Source organism: Apis laboriosa, unplaced genomic scaffold (assembly GCF_014066325.1).
Source record: "Apis laboriosa isolate Shangri-la unplaced genomic scaffold, ASM1406632v1 scaffold34_cov151, whole genome shotgun sequence".
NCBI classification, from domain to species: Eukaryota; Metazoa; Arthropoda; class Insecta; order Hymenoptera; family Apidae; genus Apis; species Apis laboriosa.
The window spans coordinates 3,159,366-3,170,469 of record NW_025222928.1 but is presented as its reverse complement, the minus strand read 5'-3'; the positions used below and the strand labels follow the sequence as shown (position 1 = coordinate 3,170,469).

Sequence of the window (11,104 nt, the reverse complement as noted above, 5' to 3'; positions counted from 1 at the left end):
ATATATATATATATCAAATTATATAAAAATAGATATAAATATCTAATGTTTTGTAGATTTGCTGTAGCATTACAAGAAGCTGTAATTGGAGTTTTTACTGCAACATTTAAACTTGCTTGTTTTTTTGGCATGTGGACATGGTTTACACATAATTTGTTTCAAGTAAAAATAATTTATTTACCATCAACTTTTGCAACAATACTTGGAGCTGTTCCATTTTTGGATGCATATTTTGCTTGTATCCCAGCTACTATAGAACTCTGGTTTAATCGAGGACCTATGATTGCTATTCTATTTTTCATGTTTCATTTTCTTCCTTGTAATATTGTTGTAACTGAATTCTACAAGGAAATTAAAGGGTATATATAATTTTAATTTTTATTTATAATTTTTTTATATTCAATAATGATATTTTATTTATTTATATACAAAATACAATGATTTATATTTATATTTTAGTGGTGGACATCCTTATCTTACAGGTCTTTCCATAGCAGGTGGAATTTTTTGTTTAGGTGTAGAAGGTGTAATTTTTGGTCCATTATTATTATGTTGTATAATGGTAGCAATTAATCTAAGTCGCCGTTACTTGCATTCACCATCAGAAGAAGTTATATCGTATGCAGAAATTAAACACTGATAAAAAAATTTCTAATTGATTGTTAAATAGTAGAAAAAAAATTAACAAAGTTTTATAAATTATTGAATCTCATACATTAATCTTTAAAAATATAAGGTTAATACTAAGAATTAATGTTCTAAATTTAAGGCTTAACTGTTTGAAATGAAATTTATATAAAAATTAAATTTAAATGATTTTTAAAATATTTAATTTTTCATTTCCGCATTTTTAAAATAATAAAATATTAAAAAAAATTATTGTATAATACAATATAATACAAAAAATCTAAATTTGCAAAAAAATTGCAAAAAAAAGAAAATTTATGAAATATGAAAATTTTATCTAGTCTTTAAAAAAATAAAGTTTAGCATTATTTTACTTAAGATATAATATAATAATAGAGATTATAAATTAGTGCTCTTACCCGAATTTATGGATATTGCTATTGAGGAAATATATTCTTAAAAAAGAACAAATTCGGATTATGATGAATATTCTGAATATTCAGATATTCAAATAATAATAACTCTATTATAAATATATTAATGTATATAATAATATAATATGCTTATATATTTTTTGATCAATTTCTTCAATAGATGTATCTTGCTAATAATGTAATTAAAAAATTTTAAGAAATTCTTTCTGAAAGCTTATTATATATTTATATATTATAAATATATTATTATATTAATATATTAAATATATATTATTGAACTAAAAAAATTAATTTTCTATAATTTTTAAGAAGAATTTAAAAAAATAAATTAACACTTTTTATTATATTTCAAAATTCTAACTTTTATTATTATTTATTAATTTGATATTAAATTGATTAAAACTAATTTATAATCAAAATAATACATATATATATATATATTTAATGTATGATATGTTTCTTCGTTTACAATATTGTACGTATTGATTTTTCTTTGTTTGATAACTTCAGTTTTATTCATATCAGATTTTGTTATTATTAATTAAAATGTTATTAAAAATTATTGTATGTTTTTAAGTAATAACTTATAAACTTGATCATCGTTTGAAATTTAAAAATAAATTTATAAGTTAACAATGTCAAATTTAATATATTTGATAATTAGTATAATTTTAATTATATTTATTATTCTTATTGGATTTGAAATTTATTTACATCGCGAAACATATTTTCCACGAACATGAAATTTAATATTATGGAGATAAATAATTATTTAGTTACAATTTAAAAATGGATAAATTGAATCAATTTAATAAGTGTCAGAAAGTGTAGTAATTTTTAAAGTTGTTCTTAACATTTCTGATGTAATAACATCACATGCATGGAATAAAATTTTTTTCGTATTCTCAAACATATGGAAACCATTTTCTGAAAAATGACCACAAATATTACCAGCTTCCAGCCATACAAAAAGTATTATATTATTTGTTATTAATTCAATTTCAATATCTAAATAATTAAAGAATTTTTCAGATAAATGATAATCATTTATATTTACCTAAAATAATATAATATATATTTGTTAAACAAAATAAGTAATTAAAATATATTTTTTTTTAAATTTAAATATAAACTTACAGAAACATTTGCTATTGGTAATGCAATATTTTTCAGGGCATTATTTGGATATATGTAATTTCTTGGTGCTATTGAAAGTCCATTTTTGTCTCTTAAGGTAAGTGTTGTAATGCAATTATTTTTAGTGATGTTAAATTGGCATTCATTAAGTGTTGTGGAATTTAAAATCCATGAATATTTGAGTACATTATCATTAATTTTAGTTACTGCATTGGCTTCCTATTAAAAAAATGTTGATTAAAAGTTCATAATAATAATATAATATAATAATATAATAATAATAATGTAATAATATATATTAAAATATATTGATGATTATTTTTGTCATATAATTACAATAGTTATATTAGAGTGAAAATATGATTGTATAGGTTTTATACTATTCCATGTATAAAGATTCATTTCTAAAGTAACATTTTTTATTGGATATGTTTTATCAGAAACGATATAAATGGAAAGATCCATGTTTTGAATATAATATGTAATGATAAGAGGTGCAAAAAATTCTACAGCATAATAATGAAGCATTTTCCATCGCCCATCAAAATCTAAAAAAATAGAATTAATGATGATAATTTAAATATTACATCTTATCTTCAATAATAATTATTTACCAATAGAAGACCATGATGGAGCTTGCCAAACATCATTTAATTGCCAATATAAAGCACCCATTGTCATTCCTTCTCCTACTTCATTTAATTCCGACATTGATTGTCGATAATATTCTGTCTGTATCTTTACAGAAACTGCTTGATTAATTTGGCTTAAATATATATAATTTTCAAATTTTTTTAAAGTATTTTGAATGTTAGGTAATTTTAAATTTTTTGAAATAAGATTTTTCAGAAAAAATATTCCCAATGGTAAATGTTGACGATGTTCAAGAAAGTTACTGTCTATATCCAAATCAGTAATTGATTTTGCAACTGGCAACATAGTATAAATTGATGGCAATGATTGAAATCCATATTCAGATGAAAATCTTGCACGAGGATATTGGTGCATATCCCAACCATTATTAAAATAATTGTAATAATGAACTAAAATATTATTTTATTAATAAACTATTTCTATAATAAAATAAGAGATATATTTTACCATCTCCAAATATCTTTGAATATGGATTTTTTCCAGTATAATTATATTGTTCTGTATATAATCCATTACTAGGACTAGATATTACAAAAGGTCGTGTAGAATCTAATCGTTCAACTGTTTTCTTGATTAAATTTACATAAAGTTTGATATAATCAGTTCTATATACTTGTTTAGTTCCAGTTCCATACCAATTATCATATAAAGCTGCTTCATTTTCATTATTTCCAGCCCAGAGAACAATACTAGGATGATTTTTTAATCTTCGTACATTTTGTATTATCTCTTTCCTAACTGATTTAAGAAATTCTTCTGTAGTAGGATACATTCCACATGCAAACATAAAATCTTGCCAAATCATGATTCCATATTCATCAGCTATATTATAAAATAATTCAGATTCATAAAGTCCACCTCCCCACACTCTAAGCATATTCATATTTGCTTTTTTGGCAGATTTTAATAAATGTTTAATTGTATCCATCTGAGCAGTCAATTCAGGAAAAATACTAGCTGGTATAAAATTACTACCTTTTGCAAATATTGGAATATTATTTATTTTAAAATAAAAACTTAATCCTTGTTTGAGAGGCTTTTGTACAAGTTCTACTGTTCTGAAACCAATACGTATTGTTTTTTGTTTGACATTAGTAGAAGTAGTTGCAGTTACAGTTAATAAATAAAGAGTTTGATTGCCATAACCATTTGGCCACCATTCATGCACAAGATCCTATATAAAAAAAATTTTTTTTTAAAATATATATATAGATAGACATTAATTATGTAATATGTTATATATAATTAAAGATATTTTATGATTATGAACATACTATAGGTACATTGAGAAATGTAGTACTTTTTACATATTTATTATTTGTATATAAATTAACACTAGTAGAATTATAAATATTTAATTGTTCATTAATATTAAGAATAGATGAAATATCACAAATTATAAATTGGCTATTTTTTTGTAAAGTAGTTTCAAAGAATAATGTAATCATAATATTCCAAAAATTTGTTTCTTTGTGGATATCTATTGTAATATCCATAATATAAATTTCATTTACAGGAATTATTTCTACACTTTTCCTAAAATATTTTTCAATTAATATAAAGCAATAAATAAAACAGAAATGAATAATGAATATAAATATACCAAATACCCATTGATGGAAAAGCAGGACCCCAGTCCCAAGCAAAACTTGCTTGCATTTTTCTTATATGATTTATATGACATTCTCCATTATAAGTATTTGGATTGCATATTGGAGGAATTATATATTTTGATGCTTGTTCATTATATAAATTTTCAGCTACTTTAACAGGAGAAGAAAAAAGAACTTCTAATAAATTTTCTCCTTTCTGAAAAATAAATGTATTAATAAATATTATAAATAATTTTATAAAAATAAATTGCTTACTTTTAAATATTTTGTCACATCAAATGTATATCTTAAAAACATATTTGATGTTTCTCCAATTTTTTTAGTATTTAAAAGAATTGTAGCAAATGTATCTACACCATGGAAAATTAATAATACTTTAGGATCATTTAGTAATAAAGTGTCATTCACTATAAAATAAATAATTTTTTTTAATAATTTTTTTTAAAAATATTTTTATATAATATATTAATATTCTTATATTAAATATAAAATAATTTATAATTACCACAAAAACTTTTAGTATATAAAACTGATTGATTACCGACCCATCGATTAGTTAAATCATTATATCCAATAAAATTATTTGGTATAATATGAGCATTACTTAAATCGGTATAAATACCTCCTGGTACAGTTGCAGAAAATGTGATGTCTAAAAATATGATTAAAAAATATTACAATTAGATATTAATATCAAATAATTATTTTCGCAAAATCTTACCATATTTATGTTTTTCAGTTATAATTTTACCTAAATTAAAAATATATGTAATAATAATAAGAATAATATTATATAAATACAATTCTCTTTATAAAATATATTGATATATTTATATTATTATTAATAACATATTTAATACCTATCCATGAACCATCTAAGGTTAAAGACAAAACATTATAAATTAAAAATATAATGGTTATAAATTGAAAGAATATTTTCATAATATTTTTCATAATATTTGTTTTAAGAGAATTTAATGAAATTTTTTAATATATTATATAATATTGTTATTTTTAAATATTTTCTTAAATCTTATATAAACTTGAATTGAATTTCTTATCATGTTTCTTCGAAATATATATTATAGATAAGAGATTAGATATATATTAAATATGTGTTTATGAATCACAAAATAATTTATTATTCATACTTTAATTTTAATTTTTATAATCATATTTCTTATATAACGTATCAAAAAAAATATTTTTTTAATACGAAAATAATTTCAATATATATAATTACATTTAATTAATCCATTTATATAACTTGCATATAATTAATATATTAATTCATAATTTAAAGTAGAATAAAACAAAATGTATAAATAAAATATTTTATTCAGGATGATAATCCTGTATAAAAATACATTTTACTATATAATACTATATAAATGCTTACAATTGATCTATAAAAATTGATATTAAATTATCAGTACATTTATAGGTTTTTTTGCATGAAACGTATTTTTTAAAATATTCTAACATAAATTTTTACATTATTAAATTTGAATTTAATGTGCGTATTATTAAGAAAATAAATAGTAATTTTTAAATGAAATTTCATTTTTAAATTTATATTCTTACTTGATAGAAAAACATATTTTAATTAACATTAATTTAATTTTAATCAAAAATAAAAAATATGATTGTAATAATATAAATTGTAACATAATATATACATATACATAAATGTTTATATAACATGGAATGTTATAATATTATAAATATATAAACAACAAATGCAAAAGAAATTATATTTGATATTTCAAAACGTTTGAATTATACGTTTTATAACGTATTAATCTTATTTTAATGATATTAATGATATAGTACTCTTATTAAAGCCATGATAGAATATCAATTTTTTTATCAGTATGTAGATATATACACATTTGCTGTTTTAAAGATAGGAGTTGTATTTAACGTTTTCTTTTTCTACTGGAATATATTTGTGTTTTACTGTTTGAAGGAAATTGTCTTCTATAATCTATGTATGAATCAGTTTGTTCACTAATTGGTCGGTAGCAACGAACAGGCGAATTAGGAATGTTGCTGAATTCATTGCTCGAATATTCTAAAAATATATATTACTAACATTATAAATTATACAATTATATAATATAATTATAAGTTAATTTAGAGAATAAGAACATATGATTTTGTATATATGATTTTGTATATGATTTTTTTCAAATAGAATGAAAATTATTACCATTTAAGGATTCTTCTTCATGTTGTCTTTGTAAACAAGTATTAACGTGTTCTTCATAATGTATTCCATTAGTCGTTTTATATTTCGAACAAACACCACATTCAAGAATTTCGGGATTATTAATAGCTATTGGCAATGATTTACTTTCTAATAAATGTACATCATTTTCATATTCATTTTCAGATATATATTGTTCACATCCAGCAGCATGTACTTCTATTTTATCATTTGGAAAAGATTTATTACATATAGGACAATTTATATTATTTGAAAGATTATTATCTGTTATTTCAATTTCATTAATTTTGGAAGTATTTTCATCCTAAAAAAGTTGATATATAAAGCATTATGTGACATATACATATATATATTATTATTAAAAAAATATACAAAGATTTATTACCTCAAGCAATCTGTTATCATCTATTGATATCTTATTTTGTTTATTTATACTCAGTAATTTTTCTTCATCTTTTTTGCTAATTTTTTTTTTTGATTTCATATATATTATATTCCATCTTTTGTTTTTTTCTTCTTTATCTTTTTCTTTTTCTTCTCTTTGCTTTTCCCTTTTTTGTTCTTCTTCTATTTGTTTTTTATATAATTCTTCTTTCTTTTTTTTTTCTTCAATTTTTTTTTTTTGAGCTTTTTCTCTTTCAATTTCAATTTTTTTTTGTTTTTCAAGTTGAAGTTTTTCTAAAGTTATACATTCATTTTTTATTCTATATGAAAAATTTTTTATGGGTAATGGTTTAATTTCAATATTTTCAAATGTGGTTTTAGCTTTTTTGTTATCTTTTTCTAATTCTATGAGAATTTCTTCATCAGTCAGAATGTTATTTTTATCCTTGGATATCAAATTCACTACATTTTTTTTTTCATTACTACTATGTGCTATTGAATTATTGGGAGACATATTAATAATGTGTTTTATATTTTTATTAATATTTTTTCTAATTTGAGGTATAATTTTTTTTGGACATAAAGAAAGTAGTTCAGATGGCAAACAGTCTTTGGATTCTTTTTTATATTCCATTTTGAAATGTTCAATTTCTTTATTATCAAAAAGTTTACTAATATTATCATGATTTAAATTTTTATTTTTCTCATTGCATTTAGCAATATATACCATTTTATTTAAACTTAATTCTTTATTTTTGTCTTCATAAGATTGAATTTTTTTTTTTTTAGTAGTATATTCATCTTCATCACTGCTAGAATATATTGCATCAGAAAGAGAAAAAATCATAGTTGATTTACGTTTATTAGGTCGTTCATTATTATATTTATTTATACATTCCATTTCATTCTGTTCAGTCTTAATATTTGTTACTGATTTTTTATCCAAATTATCTTTAGTAACACCCACCTATAGAAATGTTGAAAGAAGGATTAGAATTATAACAATGAAACTATTCTTTTTTTACAGAAATATGATTTATTCAAAGATTGTTTGAAGCTTACAGTTTTAATTACTGTTTTTTTTTTATAAACATTTATGAATACATGTATTTGTATAAATGCAACTTTTATAAGAAACATCAATCATAATCTTCAATTATTTTTATACAAAGCATTAATGTTATTTGTTTTTAAGTTATCTTATTGATATATATATAAATAAAAAATATGTAAACTTTGCCAGTAAAGTTATTTTTAATATATTAGTTTAATTTTATCACAACCATTGTACTGCTAATCATAAGAGATAACATCAAATATTATTTATGTCAAAGAAATATTATATTATATATTATATATTATAATAACCAGTTACACATTTTTTATTGAAAAGAATTAATAAAAATTTATATTAAAATTGTAAATAGTTTAGAACTTTTACAAATATTAACATTTTATTAAACTCAAAAAAAAATGTGCATATAATTAATTTTAACTTTAATTTTACTTTCCATGGCACAATATTTTATTATGAAGAATTTAATTTATATATGCAGAAATAAATATTCAGAGAGTTCATATTTTAAAAAAAATTTAGTAATTTTTTAAGTATTTTTATAATTTCATGAGTTTTTCTTTGATCTGTTTGATAAAAAAAGATCTTAAATTAATCATTAAAAACAAAGAAATCTGTTCTAAAAATTTCATTTTTTTTCTTTAGAAAAAAAAAAAAAAATTAAAATTAAACATTTAATTTCTTTTCAGAAAAAAAGACTTAAAAAATAAAATGAATAATAACGAAATTATAATAAATTATCATATCTAAAACAGATTCTATATTTGTTTATTTTTAATAATAAGATCATCTTATTGAAAATAAGATACTTTTTTTACTAATTAATTTTAAAATTTTTAATTGTATTTAATGTTCAATTTTAGAATAATTTTATTATTTGAGAAATTTATAATTCATTTCACAATCCTCTTTTAACTTAATTAAATGCACAGTAAAATTTAATATTGATTGTCAAAATATGAACTTTCCAAATCTAATATTTTCTTATATTCATTAATGATAGGATCTGTAAGAAATGGATTGGATGGAGGTACCCACCTGAATGGGTGACCCCCATTGAAACTTAGTATCAGTAGTACGATGCCAACTATGCCATAATTCTGCTGTTTGTTTCAAATAAAAGTTTAATGCAGGCAGTAATTTCTCAAGCATTTCAGGTGTTTGTGCATCTTTGCATAATCTAAATGGCATACGATCTTGAACTACAGGTCGATTTGGCTCTTGCAAAGGCACATCATTTTCACTAACACATGAATCAAGGGGATTAATTTGCCATTGATCCAATTTTTTATCACATTCAGAATATATGTCCATTTTCTTCTCTGAATTATTTATAATATCCGAATCTTGTGAAGAATTTTTCAATTTTAAAGAAATGTATCTACTCATATTATGAGAATAATTATCTCTCATATTTGAGTTATCTTGTGATTTAATAAATATATCTTCATTATCCAAATTTTTTCCTCTATACACAGAGTTTCTTGAATCAACAATAGCAGATGCAAGATCAGAATTACAATCATGAGTTAATGTTCTTTCATGTATTGGAGATGTATGATTAGACTTATGTGAATGTATTGACTGAGATGTATTATTGATGTGTTCTTGTATTTCTAGTTCTTGTATTAAATTTGTCTTGAGCATCATTTCTGAAGAACAATTACTAGAAGATTGCATTAATTCCTAAAAATCATATTATATATATATATATATATATACATAAATTATATATATTGATTAAATATACATATAATATGTATAATTTCATATAATTCCAATTAATAAAATATATTAAAAATATATATTGATTAAATATTATTATAATTATATAATATAAATGAACAAATTATATTTATTAGATATTAATTAAATTAATATTAATAAATTTACCTTTTGTGCATTTTTTTCATCATTAGCCATATTTGCCATATCTTTAGATTCATTAATGAATCCTAAAATTTCTTTCATATCCTTATAAGTATACCATGTTTCATACATTTTCATATCTAAAAATTATTTTTAAAAAAATATTTTTTTAAATTAATGTAAAAATTGTAAAATCAATAATTAAAAAGATTTTAAATAAAATTTAGAATATTTAATAGATATTCAAATACCTAAAAGTTCTCGTTTCATTTCTTCCTCTTCTTCTCTTTCTTTAGATGTCAACAATTCAATTTTATCTCGCTCCATACTGTCTGACATATTTATAATTTAAATTAAAAAATATCAACAGAATATTTTATATGTAATGAATAGAAATTTAATTGTAAAATATATATGATTTGTAATTTCGAATTTTTCTTCATTACTATTTAATTATTTTAGTTAATAGCCATTTATGAACAATGACGTTGAAAGAATAAAAGTTCACGTTCATGTACAAATGATCTGAAATTAACTTCAAAATTATTAACATAGAATGGAAGAATCGATATCGATGATAACCAATTTCAGATTATTCAATTTTCCAGATTTATTTACATGAGTAAGTTTAACTCATTTATATTTGACAATATCTATATATTTATATTATGAAATGTATCTTATTAATTATATCTTATTAATTTATATTCATATTTTATAAAATCAATTAAATTTTATTATTAAATTTAATACTAAAATCATATTTATTAAATATAATTATTATATATTATTAATAAAATATCAAGTAATCAATGATATAAATCTTGACAAAATCAAAATATTCAATCAATCGAGTCAACAGATATTAAAACTATATAATTAAATCTTTAGCAAAATTAGCGAATTACAAAATATTATTTTAAAATATGAAATAAGAAATATACTTTTAAATAGGAAATATATTTTTTATATATTAATTTATTATTATTCGTTTAATTATTCAGATTTTTAATATTAACATATTGTTTTTGAGATAAAGATTGATAAAGATTGGTAAAATGAACAATATCAGTACAGTTGA

The 11,104-nt window shown here is 20.3% G+C and overlaps 2 protein-coding genes across 3 annotated transcripts in view; one reads left to right on the top strand and one right to left on the bottom strand.

Moving 5' to 3' along the window:
- Nucleotides 1–851, top strand: part of LOC122714814 (transmembrane protein 245) — a 3,606-nt gene extending 2,755 nt beyond the window's left edge. The window contains exons 6-7 of one of the 2 annotated variants that reach the window (XM_043936501.1): nucleotides 2–359; nucleotides 460–851. In XM_043936501.1, the coding sequence (XP_043792436.1) occupies nucleotides 2–359; nucleotides 460–640 (539 nt within the window). In that variant the 3' untranslated portion in view covers nucleotides 641–851. Of the gene's footprint in view, nucleotide 1; nucleotides 360–459 lie in introns of those variants that run through there. The other variant, XM_043936500.1, reaches the window with a different exon arrangement.
- A 742-nt stretch (nucleotides 852–1,593) lies between these two features.
- On the bottom strand, nucleotides 1,594–10,362 carry LOC122715079 (beta-mannosidase). The gene is made up of 15 exons (XM_043936999.1): nucleotides 10,275–10,362; nucleotides 10,048–10,163; nucleotides 9,193–9,840; nucleotides 7,081–8,046; nucleotides 6,678–6,999; nucleotides 5,187–5,216; nucleotides 4,971–5,117; nucleotides 4,721–4,872; nucleotides 4,456–4,661; nucleotides 4,127–4,388; nucleotides 3,300–4,026; nucleotides 2,813–3,241; nucleotides 2,535–2,746; nucleotides 2,199–2,417; nucleotides 1,594–2,118 (listed from the first exon to the last, which is right to left on the bottom strand). Exons 1-15 carry the CDS (start codon nucleotides 10,360–10,362, stop codon nucleotides 1,870–1,872), a joined length of 4,773 nt encoding a protein of 1,590 aa, XP_043792934.1. The 3' UTR covers nucleotides 1,594–1,869.
- Between the last annotated feature and the right edge of the window lie 742 nt (nucleotides 10,363–11,104).

Excerpts from the sequence above, each read along its gene's own strand:
- LOC122715079 (XM_043936999.1), bottom strand. The coding sequence starts at position 10,362 with ATGTCAGACAGTATGGAGCGAGATAAAATTGAATTGTTGACATCTAAA. Across the intron at positions 2,747-2,812 it reads TCCATCATGGTCTTCTATTG|ATTTTGATGGGCGATGGAAA; the intron begins GTAAATAATTAT and ends CTATTTTTTTAG. Across the intron at positions 2,418-2,534 it reads TTCACTCTAATATAACTATT|GAAGCCAATGCAGTAACTAA; the intron begins GTAATTATATGA and ends TTTTTTTAATAG.